The sequence below is a fragment of the Protopterus annectens genome, chromosome 5.part1 (assembly GCF_019279795.1).
Source record: "Protopterus annectens isolate FY-2018-M chromosome 5.part1, PAN1.0, whole genome shotgun sequence".
Lineage (NCBI taxonomy): Eukaryota > Metazoa > Chordata > Ceratodontiformes > Protopteridae > Protopterus > Protopterus annectens.
Genome location: NC_056736.1, coordinates 625842988 through 625864463, shown reverse-complemented (window position 1 = coordinate 625864463; position 21476 = coordinate 625842988). Strand labels below are relative to the sequence as shown.

Below are 21476 nucleotides of genomic sequence, written 5' to 3'. Positions count from 1 at the left end.
TTTAGATTTTATGTTTTTACAAGTTATAGAAGAGCAAATTACAGGGAGAGATGTAGTAAATATTACAGAAAAGGGAGAATTTAAATGGATCGTTAGGTTTAGGGCTCATAAATATCCAGGTTTAAATGTCATGGTTATTAAACTTATATTAAGGGAATTACGTAATCAAGTGAAATAATTTAGGGTGTATTATATCTTTAAGAAATTTATTGCGATGATTTATCATGAGCATGGGATTTGTTAATTGATTTATATCACATGATTTTAATTAATGTTATTTAAGGATGTTCTGTATTGAATTATTTTATTGCCTAACAAAGTATTGAATGCAAAAGTTTATACTAGCAGTTCCAGATATCTTTATATTTGTGTGTGTTTTTTTGTTTTTGTTTTTTTGGATTATCTGCATTTATCACCAAGGATTGTTTTGTTTTGATTCGTATCTTCATATAACCTCGACATCTTATGGAATGCCTAATCATGGAGTATAACACTGTGTATGTATAAATATGACATGAAGCCATACTCTTCTACCTTCTGTACCACATTTTAAAATAAAAATGTGTATTCTGATAAAATTGAAATATAGAAACTTGGCTACCTTGTACATGTGCTGTTCTTTTAGATGATGCTGTTATTATGGTTGATGCTGTAGCTTCTGAGAGAGGAAGAGAGAAATGTATTTGGTGACACTGATTTTTCAGATCACACAATAGATTATCTGCTGACTACATTCTTTGAGTATCCACCACTGCTAAAATGAATGATTAACTATCAAGTTTTTATTTGTAGCTAACAGTAAGCACTGTAGATTTTAGTGATAATATAAAACATTTTAGATTTAACTAACAGTAATGAGCTGGTCTTTTGCTTTCTTCTTTTTTTATTGTTATTGATTGGCAATGCAGGCCTCAGCCTCAGTCAGATCAGCTGGTTTCCCACAAAGAGCCTGTTCTGTGTTGTGGGTTCAACAAGGCATTCAGACAAGTAGTCAGCTGCACAGAAGGATCGGTATGTACAAATTTTCAGACTGTATGACGCTACAGTAAAAATCACATTGTTTCTATATGCTCTGTGCACAACATGGGAGGCTTAGCTATTTTGAATTATTTTGGTTGTAAATGTGTTTACTGTGTTTCATTCAAAATTCCTGTGTATCTTTTATCCATCTTTACACAGCATATATGGAGTACTATAACTGATTCCTAAGAACAGGAGTTAAAACATGTAATAATATATTTAGAAAATGTATTTCATAAAGTTAAAATGAAACTGAATGCAAAGTCACTAGTGCAGTCTCACACAATATTTTGAAATATAGAGATGCGTTTTTGGCCTGATTTGTAACTTCTGATATTTAATATTGATGTTATCCCAACAGCAATTCATTTATTAAAAAAGGGAACATACATTGTTCCTTGTGCAGTGAGATAGATAGTAAAATTAATCTGAGAGATATATGTAGTGTTTGCTTGCATACATCTCAACCTGTTTGAGTAAAAATTCTGAACAAAACCAAAAAGTACTAGAATGACCCAAATTTAAAAAGTTAATAGAGTTAAACATTTTGCATTAGCATGAATTTTCTAAAGCAAATGAAGTCTGAAGCTCATTATGTAGTGACTTAAATCCTCATTGAATTGCTGTAATGAAAATGTGAGGCAAAAATCTGGACATTACACCAGATTCTAGACAGCCCGCTGCACACACACACACACACACACACACACACACACACACACACACACACACACACACACACACACACGCACACACACGCACACACACACACACACACACACACACAGAAACACACACACATTTCTTGACCTGTGTACCTCAAATGCTTTATTCTCAATCTGATTCCATTTGTGATGTCATAGTCCAACAGTCCAGCTAGGAGCTCAAAGACTCTCCGACCAGGTCCATTAAGTAATATTTCCTACTCGTTTCCTGAACTTGTTCCTGTAGCCTACTGTTTCTATGGTCCCTCTTACTTCCTGCATTGTCTTCTCAGGTTTGCATTTCCAATTTGCCCTCTGAGGAATCCATTATTCCATATTACAATGCCTAAACATTTCTGCCAAACTGCTTTTGTAAATGTTAACTCTTACGCTTTCAGTCTGTCTTTGTATCCTAACAGTACCATTTCTCTTTATCTTTATGTTGTCTTCTAGGCACCTTTTACTAGTCTGACATCTTTGAGGTGAAGCCTGTAAATCTGAATATGTCATTCCATACATGGATTCGCTGGTGTTCTATGTAACAGTCATTTGTCTCATGAGCCCATAATTATTGAGATCATCTCATTATCCATTTAGTTCTGATTATTGTCTTCCTGATTTATGCCATGTGGCTTAGTTCAATATAGTGATGGATCATTGCTTCTTTTCCTCTGCCATTTCTAATTAATTTTATTGTTTAACTTATGTCCTCTACCCTGTTAGGATTATTTCTACTCATATGAACCTATTTTAATTGTTTTCATTTAATTTCATTTTTTTCTATTCCCTAAAGCCAGCAGAATGAGGAAATAAAATACTATGAACTTTCCTTTAATGGTCACTTAATTGGAGTCATCCTCCCCACCAGTTTTTCTCAGAAGATCCCTCATTCAGCTTCCAAAATGGCTATATACTGATCAATAGGTTGATAGGAGCTCACCATCATGAAAACTTCAGTTGTGAAAACAAAATATGCACCAAAGCTAACAAAATGGATGCAGTTCAGTTCCTAGCTTGTAAATACTCTGCCTGGATGCCATCAAAGAAACTTTTTGGAGAAAAAAAAAAGAGAATATCAACCAAAAAGGTGAATATATGTATAGGGCTGAAATGCCAGCTGTAAGCTAGTGCTAGTTTTAGTAAGTGCCGGTCTTAAAATGCCTTATTTCTACTGCTGGGTTGAAGTGTATCAAGTTTCAAGGGAAAAACTGAAGTGCAGACTTCGTGGAGCCTGGAATAGTTTAACTGCAGCTAAACAGCACTGCGTGGTGCGCAAACCTGCGCAAAACCGCGCTAAGCGGTTTTTATACCAAGGAGATCAAAAGGATAGAAATTAGCCCAAAATGGCCAATGAGCTACAAGTTGCTGGGCTGGGACCACTCCTACAGGGACAGATAGGCTACTCAGAGTTCCCTCTCTCACAGTGAACAAGGAAGCCACCTAACTATCCAAGTATGATATGGGCAACACAGGAACCTTTACCACAGTCCTGGATTCAGAAAAGCCTGAAAACTGGACTAGACTAGTTCAGAAATGCGGAAAACATGGAGTTTTTTTGTGTTTTTTTTTTCAGAAACAACAGAAATGCAGAGCTTAAATTACTTTAAATACTCAGAGGAGACTAGCGCACTTGAGTGTGTAGCCTGCGACTGTGTTACAGGTAACTTAAATGCAAAAATGACAAACAGTAACTTTTTTCAAGTGCAACAAAGAAATAAGTACAGTAAGCAATGCAGATATCACTAGGCATCCACAGAAGCACTGAAAAGCCGCGTTTTAGGTGGGATTAGTGTTTCAGGGAAACAACAAGCAAAAAACAATACTTAATCAAGTCCAAAGTCTCTCTTTTGTCTCTCGGCCGCTTGTAGGACTCTGCAGGGCACCATGAGGAGCTTGCTGAGCTGTATACAAGTGCAAAACCGTACTAAGCGGTTTTTATACCAGGGAGATCAAAAGGATAGAAATTACCCAAAATGGCCAATGAGCTACAAGTTGCTGGGCTGGGACCACTCCTACAGGGACAGGTAGGCTGCTCAGAGTTTCCTCTCTCACAGTGAACAAGGAAGCCACCTAACTATCCAAGTATGATATGGGCAACACAGGAACCTTTACCACAGTCCTGGATTCAGCAAAGCCTGAAAACTGGACTAGACTAGTTCAGAAAGGTGGGAAAACAAGGAGTTTTTTTTTTCAGAAACAACAGAAATGCAGAGCTTAAATTACTTTAAATACACAGAGGAGGCTAGCACACTTGAGTGTGTAGCCTGCGACTGTGTTACAGGTAACGTAAATGCAAAAATGACAAACAGTAACTTTTTTCAAGTGCAACAAAGGAATAAGAACAGTAAGCAATGCAGATATCACTAGGGATCCACAGAAGCACCGAAAAGCCGTGTTTTAGGTGGGATTAGCGTTTCAGGGATACAGCAAGCAAAAACAATACTTAATCATGTCCAAAGTCTCTCTTTTGTCTCTCGGCCACTTGTAGGACTCTGCAGGGCACCACGAGGAGCTTGCTGAGCTGTATACCAAGATTAATATCAAGATTAATGTTCCTGAGTTAAGCTATAGACAAGTTTTTTTTTAAGTGAACAGGTTTTAAAAGTAAGACAGAATTATGGAAGTCATGAAAATAGTTTCTTGCATTAGCAAAGTAATTTGCTGCTTTTCCCATTATGAAATGCTCTTACTCGGAGACAAGAAGCCTACAGATGCAAACAATTAACCATGAGAAGTCTGAACAGTGTGCTCTGAGTGAAATTTACAGATTCTTTTATGCATCTGGAAAGTTACTAGCTATTTTTATTCTCTTGACAAACTGCTTTTACTTGGAGATATGCTGTCTGCAGGTACAACAATTAATCATGAGACCTCTAAACACTGTGTCCTGAGAGAAATGTATAAGCTACAGTATAATTATCATGGAAAGGTACATTGGCAAGCAAGTTATGTGAAACATAAATGACGTTTAAAACTGTGGGAAGTGAATAAGATATATAAATAGCTGCCACCCCAGCAGCAATGTATTTAAAATAGTGCACATTTTAGTTAATTTATTTAAAGGTAGACAGTGCACTTTATGTTCGACCTAAAAGTTAATTTTTACTGAAAGCATGTAAGCTGTTGTTCACATCTAGAAGGGGAATATAGATAATGAAAGAAAACATAATCAGTGTAAGTGGGATCATAGTTTTAAACATCATTTTATAATGGGTAGACTTAATTTCAGAACAGGTAATGCCTGTAGGTACAGCTATCAATGTTGGGCACCTGCTCCTATCTGAAGAAGTAGGCTTCATTTTTTTAATGTAAATAGTTTTGAATGATTGTTTGGGGATTCTAGAAATCTTTTCAGTTTTTTTGAGTATTTTCATTGAAGCAAAAAAGTCATGAAAATGTGACATAGGTCCAAATAGAGACAAGAAGAAGCAACTGTATGAGTTCAGCTTAGTAAACATTTTGTGTGCATGTAAGTCAATATCGTAAATGCACATTCAAAAGAGCCAGCATGTATAATGGGTGGAAGTTCAATAGTTTTTATTACTCTATCCATATTATCGTGGAATGTAAATAGCCTTACAGGTATAGATAAAAAGCAAAGAATACTGAATTATATTAAGAAATATAGGGTGCAAGTAGCAGTCTTGCAGGAGACACATATGATAAATAAAAATGTGAATTCATCAAAGAAAGAATTTCAGGATGGACAGAACATAAAAAAAAAACTGAAAAGGGAAGTAACAATACTGATTGCTATAGGGGCTCAAATAATAGTAGAAGAGGAAAGCAATGACAATAATAAAGACAATAATGGTAGATTTGTGGTTGTAAGGTGTTATTGGTAGGGGAAGAGGAATATGCTGTCATGTGTTTATACGCTACCTAAAACTGCTATTTGGAGTTTAGAAGAATTTTGGGAGAAATAATCAGATTTCGGCAAGGATTATTTATGAATGGGGACTATATCATGATTTGAAACAATGAGGATGTATTGGGGACCTAGAAGGGAAAATACAACAAAATAGAGTAGATTTCTGAAGGAATGTCTAAGAATATTTTGTATGAAAAATGTGAATTTAGTAGTAGGAGCTCCGGAGTTATATATTATTCCCCAAGGTACATACAATAATTGGTTTAGAATGGATAGAAATTATATGTCACAGGAGTATGTGTATTTATCTGAAGGCTTTAACACATGAAATAACTATTTCAGATCATGCATTAATTAAAACTAAGATAAAGGTGCAGGATAATGAAGTAAAAATGATACACTGGCACTTTCCAACTTATTTATTCATTTGCAGTTTGTTAACTGGGAAAGTCCATTGGGCCAAAATGAGCCCATTTTCAATGGAGGCCCAGGAAGAAAAGCTCCATATACAATTATTACAAAGCTAATATCAACAAAGTTAACAAGTACAATACAATTTTCAAAAACTACTAAAACACAGTAATATTGAAGACAGAATAATAACATTTGAGCAAGGTGTTGTAGCAAAGCATTGAATGAAATTAAAACACAAGTATTTTGGAGTACATAAGTATAATTTGGAGTGCAGGCATTTATGCACTCAAAGTTTCATGAGGTGAGAGATAGGAAGAATTAGAGGAAGAGAGATGAACAGTGAAACGTGAATAGGCTGAATTATGAGAAATGAAAAAAAGGGAGATGAAGTAGAAATTAAATGAAGGGAGTCACTAGGCTGAGTTTTGAGAAAGGAGAAAAAAAGGATGGGGGAGCAGAAATGATATAGAGGTAGTCAGGTGGGGTGTGGGCATGAGCATTCCCAGTGAGAAGAGAGATGGGAATGGAGCATGGTCTTGAAGGCGGAGTGGTTTTGGGTGATTTGGATGTGGGGGGAAGTAAATTCCATAGATGAGCAAGGGAGAAAGACAGGAGAAATTGCTCAGGTGTGCGTACAGATTTGTACACTTCGAGGAGATTCTGGTTACTGGACCTGAGTAGTCTGTCAGGATGATGCAAGGTGAGTATGGAGGAGAGAGAAGGGCAGTTAGAGGGTTTGAAAATGAGTTTGTGAGTAGTTAGTTGAATGTAAGAGAGATAGTGGGGAGTTCCAGCCAGTTCAAGGAGTGGAGTGGATCACAGTGGTGGGAGGAGGATTTGGTCCCAGTAGCAAACTTACAGATTTTATTGTAGTAGGATGACAGCTTTGACTGTAGGTTTGGTGAGGAGAGGGGCTCCATACAGGAGAGAGAGGATGAGGTAGTAAATACAGACTATACATTTGGATGAGGGTGTGCGATAACGGCTGTGACGATACAGCATTCCGAGCTTTTGGTGTGTTTTCTTAATACTAGTTTGTATATGAATGTCAAACTTTAAATGTTCATCAATGATAACACCTAGAAGTTTTGCATGGGAGACTATTTCAATAGGAATCTTATTCTGGCAGACTATAGAGAAGGAATTTTTATCAATAGAGGTGTTTTTAGATGGGGTGAACATCATGATTTTGGATTTGGATGCATTGAGAGCAAGCTGATTATTCAGCATTCAAGACTCAGTACAAGAGAAGGCATTTTTTGTTAGTTGCATGAGTTGGGGGAGTGAGTAAGCATAGCAAATTATGATGGAACTGTCTGCGTATTGGACAAGTTTGGTATTGGGAATGCACTGATGAAAATTATTAATGAAGATGTTAAAAAGTAAGAGACAGTATAGAGCCTTGTGGAACTCCTGTTTGAGTGTGAAGGAAGAGATACTATTGTTCCACTTGATGGCTTGTTGTCTATTAGAAAGGTAACTGGAAAACCAGTTAATAGAGGAAGGGGAGAGATTGAGAAGAGAGAGTTTGGACAAGAGAAGGTTTTGGGAAACAGTATCGAAGGCCTTTGATAAGTCTAGGAGAAAGATAGATACAATGTTACCAGAGTCTCAGGTGTGGTAAATGATGTCAAGGAAGGAGAGAAGGGCAATGGTAGCACTATATTCAGGTCTAAATCCATGTTGACTTGGAGAAAGAAGTTGATTGTCTAAGAGGTAGGGAAGGAGTTGCAAGTGTATGCATTTTTCAAGGACTTTTGGCACAGGAATGCTATAGGACGGAAGCTGGAGATTTCAGTATTGTTGCCATCTTTGTGGAGGGGAATGATGAACGCTTTCTTCCAGTGGAGGGGTACACAGGATTCTTGGATTGAACAGTTAATAAGTATGGTGATGGCAAGGGTTATGCCATCAGCAGCTAGCTTGAGAAAGTTAGATGGAAGCTTGTCTGTGACATCAGAGCATGGTTTTAGTTTTAGTAGAAGTTTTTTATGGTGTGTAGAGAGATGGGTTGTATGGTAAAGGGGGGAGATGAATAGTGTTGGTGTCAGTAGGACTAGAGTTGAGGGTGTGGGATGAGGGAGGAGTAGAAGTGTTACTGGAGAATGATGTGGTGGGCTTGGCTATTGAATCAGTAAAGAAAGAGTTTAATTGGGTAGCTAAGATATGATCTGGAGAGTTAGGGTCAGGGCAGGGATTGTCTTTTTTGTCAGGAAAGAGGAGAACAGATATACTGTTCCAAAATTTGGGGGGTTGGATCTATGATTGTTTTGAAGCTTGTAGGACTTTTGGTCTAAAGCAGTTTGTTTTTTCACTTTATTATACTCAGGAATGCATGAGTGTAATAGTTGCTTTAGTTAGCCAAGGGGTGGATATGGTTTTGATTTTTTTAGTTCTGGGGGGAGCGAAACTATCTAGTAGGTTATTGAATGTAGTACTGAAGTATGTAACAGTGTCGTCAAGAGGGAGGGTTTATACAGGGTTCCAGTTCATATGTTTTAGTGAGTCAGAGAAAGCTAGAGGGTTGAAGGTTTTAGGGTATGAGTTGTGATGTAGTTGTGGTGAAGATGGAGGGAGAATGGTGAGCGATGAGCAAAGGCAGGGAGATGATCGCTGAGGGAGTTGGGGTGAGAAACTAATATCCAGTCCAGAATACTAATGGAGTTATCTTTATTAAATCTGATAGGAGAGGTAATTATTTAGGTGTAGTTATATAGGTTTATAATCTGAGGTGATGTAGGTGATTGAATATAAGTCCAGTTTATATTTATATCACATAGGAGTTTCATTGCTTATATTGAATGAGAACGAAGAGAGGGTTAGTTCAGCTTTTGCAAACTGGGGTATAGGTTTGGTAAAGGGTGTCACTGTTAGGGAGGAAGGGAAAAGTATGGCTACTCTACCACCTTTCTTTAGAATTCTATCATTTCTTATGATCTTGTAGTTGGGAGGGGTAATTTCGGAATCTTTTATGTGGGCTTTAGCCACATTTCGATGATAGAGAGAATGTTAGGGTGGTAATGGGATAGCCAGGCATGCAGGGTAGGAAGTTTATTGCATAAACTTTGGGTGTTAATGGTAGAAAAAAGGAGAGATTTATGGTGAGAGGGTGAGGAAGACAAGTTAGGGTTAGAAGCATGGTTGACTAAGGATCCAGGATTAGGATGTATGTCGCCAGAGAGGAGAATAGAGATTAGTTGGAGTAGGAAGGATGCAAGGCCTTTAGATTTTTGGGAGTTGGAGTTGAAAGAAGGGTAGCTGGATAGGTATGAATTGTGAGGGAATGGACTGGATTACAGATATCAGGAAGAATCTTTCTGATAAAGAGGAGAGAGTCATTATAGTAATAGAGGTGAGGAGAGATATAAGTTGGGAAGTGAGATTTTTTAAGGCATGTATTGAAGTCGTATGATAGAGAGGGGAGTAAGAAAATCAGGTAGTCTGGTAAAATAGAGTTGGCAGTAGAAGAGGAAAAATAGACATATTAATGGTAGACTATGGGTAGGTTTGATTTGCATGGTAGTGTAAGGTTATACTATGCAGTGAGGATGTGCAGAGGGGAGAAGGAATTAGCAGAAGGTAAAGTGGTGTGTGGTCTTTGGTAGTAAAAATGAGAAAGGAGGGAAGATAAGAATAGGTAAGGGGAGGGTCCTGGGTAATGGAAGCAGGAGGGGTTAGATGAGGAGGTGGGTAAGGATTGTTCAGATAGGTTGAATGCTAGAGGGGGTGTGTAGAGGTACTGGGGGGCAGGTGGGAATCGGGGGCAGGGTAGGGGAGCAGAGTGGGCCCGATGGGTGAATGAAGCGGGAAGAGCTGAGGAGGAGGAAGGAGCAGAAGAGACGAACAAAACAATCGTTGATACAGGCACTCTTGAGCACTCAAAGATACTGATAAGTTCAGCGGTATGTTACTTATGAGTTAAGGTTAAGGTTAACTTACCAGTTAAAAAAGAAAAGAAATTAAGAAAATCATCCAAGAACTATTTGGGAAGACAGAAATTTATTCAGAAGAGGTAGTGAGTTGGATAAAAAGAAAAAGGAAATGGAATTTAAAACAGGATAAAAAGAAAAGAAAAAGAGGTATGTGGGAAACTAATAAGAATTATTTAAGAGGGGTTGATAAAGGTTATATTATTGCAGAATGATAGAAATTTCTCTAGAAGAGATAACTAGTGAGTAGGAGAACATGAAAATGGAGTTTAAAACAGAACAGACTTAAAAGAGAAAAGGGTATGGGAAAAAGTAATAGGAATTATTTAGGGGAGTGACTACATTGTGCTAAAGGGAAAACAATTGAGTATTTGGATAATATGCACAAGTTTAGAAGTGTTGTTAAGCAACTGTTTTTGATAACTCCAGAGCACAAAAACTTTTATTGCAGTGAGTTAGGCAACAGATGTAGAAAGCGTTATTGCTAAACTTAGGGAGGCTGTTTCAAGAAAAATAACCAAAGTTCCTACAGGGATATTAGAGATATTTTGGAAATTTTATGAGAATGTGCATAAAGCAGAAGAATGCATAGGCCAAGAAAAGTTACAAATGGAAACATTTATGGAATATTTAATCATACTGTGTTTAGAAGTAGATGAAACTCAACAATTAATAGCTAAAACAGTGATGTATCATCAGTCAACAGAGAAGTATTCAGGTACAGATGGTATTCCTGTGGCAGTTTTGATGCTGGGAGGAAAGAATGTGATAAAGATCTATAAGGTTTTGTTTAAAATTATTATAAAAAGGTAAGGGGGTGTACCAGTATCTTTGAAAAATAGCTGTGGTGACTATTTTACCAAAAAAGGGTAAGACCTAGTTTAAGTCATGGATTATAAAGTCTTTATATCTATACTGGCTAAGAGAATGTCAAATGTATTGGCAAAATTGATATGTATAGAATACTGTATGGTTTGTTGAGGTAAGCATTTGACAACATTAACAGAACTATGATTATTCAGAGGGAAGCTGACTGTAAGAAAACAATGCTGCCATTGGTGGGTCTTGATGCAGAGAAGACATTCGGTAGATTCAGCTGGGATTTTGTGAATAGAACAATGGTATCATTTTCATCCCCTGATAGAATAATAGAATTAATTAGGGGGGTATGTAAAGGGTCGGAGGGAAGAATTAAGATGGAAGAGGCTGTATTTAAATAGGACAACAAGGAAGGGGTTTCCTATTTCTCTTTATTTGACTTATATTTAGAGCCATTGAAAGAGAAAATAAGGGAATTAAAAATGCAAAGCTACAAATGGTATAGCAATCAAAAAAGTTATCTTTATTTGCAGAAATTGTTATCGTGTACTTGAGAGATCCAGAAAATGAATTTTGGTGAATAACAAAGGCTATAGCAATAAACTGTGCAGCCACATGTGAAATGGTTCAATGCACATATTTATAGGGACAAGATAAGATGAAGTATTTAAGAGTATAGATTGAATTATGGAATGTTTGCAATGTGAGAGAGAATTAGTTTTAGAGGTACAGTTTAAGCTTAAAGTTTGATACAGACATGTTTTAACCAATGCAAAGTTTACCTAGCACTTCTTTAATGATTTCATAAAATAATGGTGTTTGTTTAATCGTGCAATCACCTCTACAATCTTATGCCTTTTTACAGGGTTTGAATACAGAATTTAATTGCAAGGTTGTATAATTACATCAACCTTGAGGTTATTTACAAGGTGCAACAAATATTCAGACATATTTCAGTGCATGTTTTCTTAGGCTTACAGACATCACAGAGAAACATTATTTATTTGCAGTACTGTTTGAAAATAAGCATTTATGAGTATTAAACAGTAAAACAAAATGTTTTGTATTTCTGGGAAATGCAATGAAAAGAAAAGGAACATTGTTTTTGTAATATTCAAAGGATATTTGTAGAAATCAAAAGAAAAACTCAAACCTGAAATACAAAATTCAAAACAGTATGTGTTGTGTGCGCTTTTGTTCCTACAGTGGAACATCATTAGACTAAAAGGCTCAGTGTTGGCAAGCATTTTAAATAGCAAGACAACCAATCAAAAACATCTTACAAAATTCTCAATTAAGAATTAAAGGTACATTCATTAAAAAACAGGGTTCTATTATATCAAGATAATAATAGTATACTTTATTGGAATAGTTAAAAAAAGCAACCAATAAATGTTAAAAACGATAAATATAAAAATTAACAGACATTCATAGTTTGTCCACTCTCAGACTTAGTAAACTGGTGAGCGATATGCTGTCATTAACACCTGGAGGATGTGTTGCATTAAGTAACACCTGCCAGTGGACTTCTCCAGTTTCCAAAAAAGCTGACCAGTTACCTCCCCTTAGATCACGATTAACCTTTTCCAAGATACAAAAGATGAATTTATTAAAATTATTGCACTCTCTTGATTGGGTTGGCTAGTGTATTAATATAGTCTTTTCTTTTTAAGGCATAGCAATGCTGGTAAATTCTAACCTTTAAACTTTCTTCAGCTTTTCCAGTATAAAACCCTGGACAAGGTAAACAAGTTGCCATATAAATTACCCTATCTGTACTGCAATCAAATGTTCCCTGTGTTTTAAATATTTTCGGGTAATGACAGCCGCAGTGTTTGTTGTCTTATTAATAAATCTGCACTGACATGAACAGCATTTTCTCATGCCTTTTGCAGGTTGACTTGTGTTGACAGATCTGTGACTGTCCTCTGAAAAATATTTAATGTTTTTTTCCTTTTTTAAAAACTAAGTTAGGGTTACTACCTAGTTTCTCACTTAGGTCAAACCTTTCAAAGACACATTTCCATTTTTTTTCAAAAATAGATCTTGCTATTTTAGCAACTTTGTGATCATAAGTCAAAACCATAGTGTTTTCAAAGGTTTTTTACTTTATTGTCAATGTTAGATAGTTCTGGAAAATGTAATAAAGGTGGGTAGCAAGTGTCCCCGTGAGTCAAAATAAATTTGGTCATTTCATCAAGCAGTGTAGTGGGATAATTTCTTTGTAAAAACATAGTTTTTAACTTAAATAACTCAGCCATAAAATTACAATCTTTAGTAATTAACCTAGGTAGATGTATCATTTGACCACTAACAAGGTTTTTCTTTTGCTAATGGGGATGGTGTCTGTCAAAATGAAGGAAACAAGTAGAATATGTTGGCTTCCAATATATTGTAGATTCATAAAGTTTCTTTTCTTTGTTCTAATACAGCCTACATCTGGGTAGTTGCACTGGTCCTGCTCAATCTGATGAGTAAATGTCAAAAATGACATAGTAGAATTAATATTTATAGTGATAGTTTCTTGATTACATCTCCAGAGTATTAAAATATCATCCAGGTATCAAGAATATGTATAAATACATTGCATAAAGTTAGAATTGAAAATAAGTTTTTCTTCCCAGAAATGAAAATTATTTTGGAATGTATTTATTGCATATCCATTGAAGACAAATATGAGAATATTCTAATTTTTCGAGGTATGATTTTTTATAAACTGCGTTTACTGACTCCAGAAGAGAAATGATTAGCTTATGGTCATGTTTATCATTGACATTTTAGTGAAACATTTTAACTGAAATACGTATAAAATATTTACCAGAACGCTACATAAAAGGGTTGTTGTAGTAACTGGTAGACTTGTGTGCAACAAGCATTAACATTGACTATGAATAAGTATGTTTTGGGTAGCATAATGATAAACTACATTTTAAAACTACTTTTGCAAAGAAGGGAAAGAATATGTAAGTATAAATTCTCAAACAGAAAAGGTTTTCTTTTTACATAAGCTGTTTTGAATAAATTGAATTTTTTTCATATTGCCTTGAGAACAGATATCCTAAGTATACTGAAAACAGCAGTAAGTTTGATTAGTTACAACTACAGGAAGGACAGTTTTGTTCATGTATTTATAGTAATAGGCACAAGTATTTTTTCAATATGCTTTCACAAGATAGATGGGTAAAGACAGACAGGCGTATCTCTATGCAAAGTATAGGAAAAGCTTCTTTAATCTTTGAGTGGAACAAAAGACAGAGGAAGTTGCCAAAATTCCAGGTTCTATCCAAAGTTGAGTTTTATATCAGACAAATTTGCGGTGACTGAGGAAAGCAGTGGGTTACAATAGGAAGGAATTTCTACTGCATTTTGTTATTCATCAGTTGATTTGAAATCTGAACAGGTAAACCATGTTACGAAAGCATAGCTAGGTTGGGGTGAAAGGGGCAGCTACCCCAGGTGCAAGGTTAAGGGGCATGATTGGTAGATTCATTTTTTTTTAATTTATGCACCTCATGTGTCTTCCATGGGAGAATAGAGAGTGAGGACATTAGGACTTAACAGTCCTCCTTAGAGAAGAGAGGTGCACCAAATCAGAGACGGAACCTTCATTTATGTAGGGTGTGTTGGCATAGGGCATTAGGACAGGAAGGCATTGAGCTATGTAAAAGTGACAGATATTAAAGACTAGAAAGTTTTTATGTTTACAGTAATGGCCAAGTAAAAGATTCAAATTATATTAATCAGAAGATCCAGGGTTCAATTCCTGGCTAACTAGTAACTGATAATCTGCCTCATAAAAAAAACATATGTTTTGTAGAGCATAGTGAATTCAAATAGAAGTGTCTTATTTCAAGTTTGACGTGTCAGGAAACAAGAAATGCTGCTTTATGCTTATCTGACAGTTTATAAGGAAAGCTTAACATGGGTTTCGCAAGGAATTTAATATTAGTGAATTCATGAGTAACTGTGTAGAAACATTCATTCATATAGAGAGTGGTAGCCCAGAAGAAATGACATTCATTTCAGACCAGTGGTAATGGTAACAAGTATATTATGATTTTAATCAGGTTATTTTACACACAAGCATGTGTGGATTTTCGCAAGAAGGTTTTTTTTTGTGAAGTTACAGAAAGCTAAATAGGATCACATTTTGAAAAGTACATTTTATATTCAGAATTTTTCCTGCATGAGCTCAGTAATGTACTATAAGTAATTCTTAATGGAAAATATGAACAGAAAAGGGCTAGTTAGAGATGAACATAGGAGCATTTATTGACTACTGAATGAAAAAACAATTGAGTTAAAGTAAATGAAAGAATATGCATTAGAAACCGTGGGACAAGAAGCAGTAAAGACGACTTGTAGAACTGAATATAATGCATCAGCTGAAGTTAGGTGTGGCATGAATGTCATTTTTATGCCTGCATCCAAAGAGAGAGTTACTTAGGAAATGTGAGACACTTTTAGCGTTATAGTTTCATTTTATCATTTTATAGTGATACTAAACTAAACACCGTCTCTTTCATTAAAACAGATTTGATATGTTTCTTTTCTTAAAGTTAAGGGCATTAGTGGTTGAAACAACCTTACTGAACTCTTAAAGCACAACAAGGTTTTGTTAAAATTCTACCATAGAAAACCCAGTGCATGTGCACATTAATTATTAGCAATAATGAAATATGGGACATGAGACAGCATGGATATTACTGATTTTTGGTTAAAAAATTAGCATTGACAGACGACATGATTTTAATGCATGTCAGGATGCAAGGAGGAAGATGCAAGCTGTAAATGGGTTTGTGAAAATGCAGTGAGAGTATTCAGAAAGGTAAAACTGTATATATGGTTAATACAAATGGATACAGGCTAATATTTCTAAAGATAGCACAGGCAGATGAGAAATGTATTTATTCTCAACAAAAGAAGGGAGTATGTGTGAGATGCAAATCCTGCCCAGTCATTCCAGATAGTAAAATGAGATTAGAGATTGAGTGTACTTCAGCAAGTTATAGATTTTTCACATACCAAAGAAGCTGCTAGCTCACAATGAGCGTAGTTAACCAATCTGTTTCAGGCTGGGGGAGGTAATTTTTTAATGCTGTAGCTATAGCATTTGTAATTCAGATGTTACTAAACTGTTTGTGTATGACCTTAGTAATGAGGATAGTACAGAATAGAAACTGATGAATTAGTAATAGTCATTAAATATATTTGTAGATGCATACAGTGAGTGGTAGGACTCAAGCCAGTAAGTCGGTTCTGACTCAGGGTTTATTTTTCCCTACACCTCTTGCCTGTCCCACTGAGTTATTCTCAGTATTGATCTGAAGGTAAGAATGACCAAATGAAATAATTTTGCCCAGCCCATTCATGGTAACTGTAGATCTCTTTTGGCTATCTGATACAGCACTGAAATAGGTCTTCAGTACCCTCTTTCCTGAATAAATAAAGAAAATTCATGAATTTGGAGTCACAAATTAGGTGGAACTGTTAATAGGGGCTTCTAGGCAGAAGTGTCAAGATTGAATTCTTCAAGTGGAGTTATTTCAGATATTGATTCTGTGCAAGCTAAGATAGAAAATATAATTGTGTCACAAGGGTGAGTTTTGCATAATGGTTAAGGTCTTTGCCTCATAGGAACAAGGTCAGGGTTGCCTGCCCAGCTCAGCTGGTAAAGCATGAGACATTTTACTGTGAGGATTGTGGGAACAAGCCCCACACTGGGCAAATCTCTTTGGTGGGAGGTTGGCATAATGATTAAGGTGTTTACATTACAGCTACAAGGTGCAAAGTTTGATTCTCACATGGGGTAACTGGCTTGACTTAAAACGGCCCACGAAGGCAGTTTGCCTAGTACCAGTCTATGAATATACGATCTTATGAATAAGAAATTATTTCATATAATCATGCTACCATTCTGTGCAAGTTGAAATGAGGAAGTATAATTATGCTTGTTTGACTGAGATTTGAACAATGACATTGTCAAACATTGTAAGTCTATAAATGTAGTTAAAAACATTATAGAGATATATTAATAGAATACTGCTGTGACCTTACTTTATGACATATTCTGTTGTCAAGTATGGCCAGGCATAAGAAAATTTACTGGATGTGAGAGTATGAGAAAGTATGTGTTCAGAGATGAAGTTTCACACACACACTGAACTGTCAGTTAGATAAGAAAAGGGAGTTTATTGAATGGTATAATAGCTATGAAATGTAAATTGTACTGGAGAATATTCTAATGAACCACCTTAACTGAGGAGTTCTTGTACTTTATGTATAGAATAAGCCATTAGTCTGTAAATGGTTACATTCAGTTTGTGATTCTGTAGATGCTGCTGTCTTGTTCATAAATAAAGCCTGCTTTATTACAACATGACTTTGTCTCCAGAAGATTTTGTTCGAGATAAGACCCCTTGCCATTTACAGTACGGGCTGGAGTGGTATAGCAAAGTCCTCCTGAATTCATGCAGTTGTACAAAATGTGGTAAGATCCAATATATGTTCTTATCCAAATGCATTGTCACAGTTTTCTGAATATGAAATGTATATGAAAATGACTACCCTCCGTTGTGGTAAGGAGATCCCAAAGGTGGATACAGCTGCACATAGTCTTGTCTCATCTCTCTACCTTATGGGACCAGAACCACATACAAATACTTGTCTTACTGTTAGAGGAGGATGACAGCTGCCTTCTGTGCTGCTCAGCGGTAGACAGCTGAGTGTTATCATTGAAAAATGTGTAAACGCACTGTAAAAATGATCAAAATGCTGCTACAAATTATCAAAATGCTGCTACTTTTACCAGTCCTGTTGTGTAAACTAATCTGCTACATCAACAACACAGTCTCCACCCACAGCAGTGATGCAACAGAACTCAAGCTAATGTGAGTTTCTACTGTACTGGATTCCCGCTTTCGCATAATATGCTAACATACAGTCGTGACGGTGGAGAGTAAAACCATTATAAATAATGTCCTGCCGTGACTGTGGACTAAGGAGGAAACCTCTGAGCTGCCAATACACTGAAACATAATGCAGAGGCCTTTAAAGGAATTATACATGATGTAGCTTGTCCACCTCCCTGACAATAGCTATAGAACTGTGCACAGTGTTTAAAAAAAGCCAGTCTTATCATTAGGAATTCAGACACTCTATATTTCACATCAGAAATGTATATAAAAAAAAAAGAGAGAGAAGATTAGGTCCCAACATGCCCCACTCTGCAGCTTGCAGGGTCCTCTACAATTCAGGTATGCTTCCCCAGAACTGCAGCAGAAACCTGTAAACCTGGAACTCCCTACCACTAACACTGTGAATTCTGTCTAACACTGTATTTTCAAGTACTCAGTAAAAAAAACCCTTCATTCAACATGTATGTGTCAGTGCTTCCTTAGTTCTGACCCTGTAAAAGGTATTAGTGTCATCCTGTGTACAAATTACCACTAATAATTATTTTCTATTACATTCCTTTAATATCAGCATTCTGTAGTTTCTTGAAACCTGTCACTGTCTATGCATTATTTTATGTCATTAGAACCTTTATCATATAATGTATATAACTTATTTTCTTGGTTTAAGAGGTAACATTGACTAAATATGTTGTGCCCTCAGTAATATTATAAATCAGTCAGCTACTGATTTTTGATTGTGACATATTTGGAATGGAGAGTATATGCAGTTTATGTTATGTTGCAACTGTCAATATGTCTGCATTGATGTATTCCATTAATGTAATACTTTACTTTTCTTTGTTCATTATAATGTGTTTGTTCATGGGTTGCCAAGGTCTCTGCCATGATATGTCTCTGCCAAGGTATCTGTGTATTAAATCTTCTTTATATATTGTGATATGTGAATGTGTAGCTTATTATCTCCAGGCCTTTTCTGAAAATGGATGCTGCTCAAATGGACTATACCAGTTAACAAAAAAACAAGCAAACAAATGTCAGCAATGTGGGAAGAGGCCAACATATATGAAAGTTCAAAGTTCAAAGTCCAGAAGTGGAACTTCTTGGATTCTGTGCATTATTCACATAGGAGTAGACTTGAAAGTACCAGATTATGTCTCAAGCTTATATTTCAAGTCGTATACGAAAGGAGATGATCCCATTCCCTTAAAAGCTTATTTTGCTTTTTTGCCACTCACATAAAAAATGTTCTGCTTTTCAGCCTTGTCTTCCCATTTTCAGTAAGCAAAAGTAAGTTGTTAGTGTGCACATTAATGCTATGACTACTGTAGATTAAACTCCAGTTAACACACATAACACACATAACATGGCTATTTAGGTTCCTGAATTATTAACCTCTTTCATAGGAGATGTTGATCAGGCCACCAATAATAACACATTTATTAATTTGTTCCAAAAATATATTCACAAAATTCACCTTGAGAGTGGATATTGAGAGGTGAATTTCTCAAATGCATTTCAAGAACACATTAACAAGCATGCAAAATCTGAAGGTAATGCTACTCAATGCTAGAAGTCTAAACCTCAAAATGCACTCTCTCGAGGCACTCCTAAAAATGGAGAACATCGATATCTGTGCAGTAACTGAGACCTGGTTCAAGGCTCCAGAGAGCACCCCTGCAATACCAGGCTACAACTCTTACCACACTTTTCGGCCACCAAACCAGGACCGAAACACTAAAGGTGGAGGAGTGTCAATATTCACCAAGGATATTCACACCACCAGGCTAGTTGGCCAACACAATGTGTCTGAAATTCTCCAAGTGCAACTAACACTAGGTAAGACTGCAATCCAAATTGTAGCTTGCTACAGATCCCCCCACCATACCCCAAGATTCTCACTACACCTTTCTAAACATACTGGAAAATATTAAGATAGAACCAAACACCCTAATACTGGGTGATTTTAACTACCCTGCCATTAACTGGGAAAACTACTCATGTCCCAACACCTTTGCAGCGGTTCTTGGAATTCATAAATTCCAACGCCCTGGATCAACTAATCCATAGTCCCACCAGGGGCTCAAATATCCTAGACCTGGTCATTACCAACATGGGAAATCAATGCTCCATACCTATGGTCACCCCTCACTAGTCAGGTCTGACCATTAGCTAATCACTCTTAAAATCCACATCCCACTCCCACCCCCCAGTAAAGAAACCACCATAAAAAACTTCTCCAAAGCCAACTTCATGCTACTCAAGTCAGAAGTGACAAACTTCATGACACCCATGCAGACGGGAACTGAAAGTTCAACTGCTGAATCCTACACTAAGGCACTGTACGAGCACATCCACTCATGCATGAATCGTTCCATCCCAAATAGAACCAAAATGCTCTCATTCAAAAAAAGGAAGCCAATCTGGTGGTCCCCTGCCATAAACAAACTTTACAACAAAAGGAAGAAACTTTTGCAGAAAAGAGGAAAATCCCAGGATGCAAAAAACTCCCTTACCAGCCTCAGTAAGAAACTGAGATGCCTCATAAAATCCTCCAAAGCTAGTTACGAAAATAAAATTGCCAAAGATTCCAAAGACAACCACAAAGCATTCCATAACTATGTCAAGAATCTAAATGGCAATGCTCAGATCTGCTCTGAGCTAAAACAGAATGGCATTAAGTATACTGATCCGAAGGATATTGCCAATATCCTTGCAGATCGATTCAGTGCCAACTTCACCCTCCTCTCACCCCCTAAATGGCCCATCTCAATACCGGAAGATTGCCAAATTCCAGTAATAACGGCCACACAGGTATAAAACGCACTCTCTAAAGCCAAGAATACAGCATCCATGGGACCAGATGAAATCCCGGGCTGTGTACTACATGAACTACAATATGAACTGGCACCTCACCTAAGTGTCATGTTTAATCATAGCCTCACCTCAGGTTTCGTGCCCACTGAGTGGCGCAGAGCTACAGTTATCCCAATCCACAAGGGGGGATCCACCTTGGATCCCGGAAACTACCATCCCATCAGTCTGACAAGCCTTATCTGCAAGGCCATGGAGCGTATTATCATGGAACTTATAAACAAAGACATTGGCAACCTTCAAACACTGGACCCCACCCAGTTTGGGTTTGTGAAGGGCCAATCTTGTCTCCTGAACCTGATTGACTTCTTTGAATCAGTCTCCAGAGCCATGGACAAGGGTAAGATGGTCCACACAGCCTATCTAGACCTTGTCAAGGCCTTTGACACCACCCCCCACTCTGGAATCCTAGATAAACTTACTAAGTTGGGCATTAATCCCTATGTCACCCAATGGGTTGCTAAATGGCTTACTGATAGAACCCACACTGTAAAAGTAGCCGACTCCAAATCCACCTCCAGACAAGTAACAAGTGGAGTACCTCAGGGTTCAGTCCTGGGGCCGCTCTTGTTTGGCATCTACTTCTCTGAAGTACAGGTCAACACTAAGGGACTCTGGCTAACAAAGTTTGCAGATGACTGCAAACTGAGAGCCATTATTGAATCCCCAAATGATGTGGATACTCTACAAAAGGGCCTTACAGAAACAGATGCTTGGTGCCAGAGCCATGGGCTCAAGCTCAATGCCAAGAAATGTATTGTTATCCCCTTTGGGAATAAACATGTATCCATGAATTACCATATAGGTGGCAGTACACTAAACACAGAAAGTGTGATAAGAGACTTAGGGACACAGGTGGACAGTGGTCTCACCTTCGATAACCACATCGCCACAACAGTCAGGAAATCCTTCTATGTGGCACACCTCATCA

The 21476-nt window shown here is 36.9% G+C and overlaps 1 protein-coding gene across 1 annotated transcript in view; it reads left to right on the top strand.

Moving 5' to 3' along the window:
* Nucleotides 1-21476, top strand: part of LOC122803568 (WD repeat-containing protein 49-like) — a 1120011-nt gene that overhangs the window by 613494 nt on the left and 485041 nt on the right. The window contains exon 16 of the mRNA XM_044073240.1: nucleotides 909-1011. Coding sequence (XP_043929175.1) covers nucleotides 909-1011 — 103 coding nt within the window. The remainder of the gene's footprint in view (nucleotides 1-908; nucleotides 1012-21476) is intronic.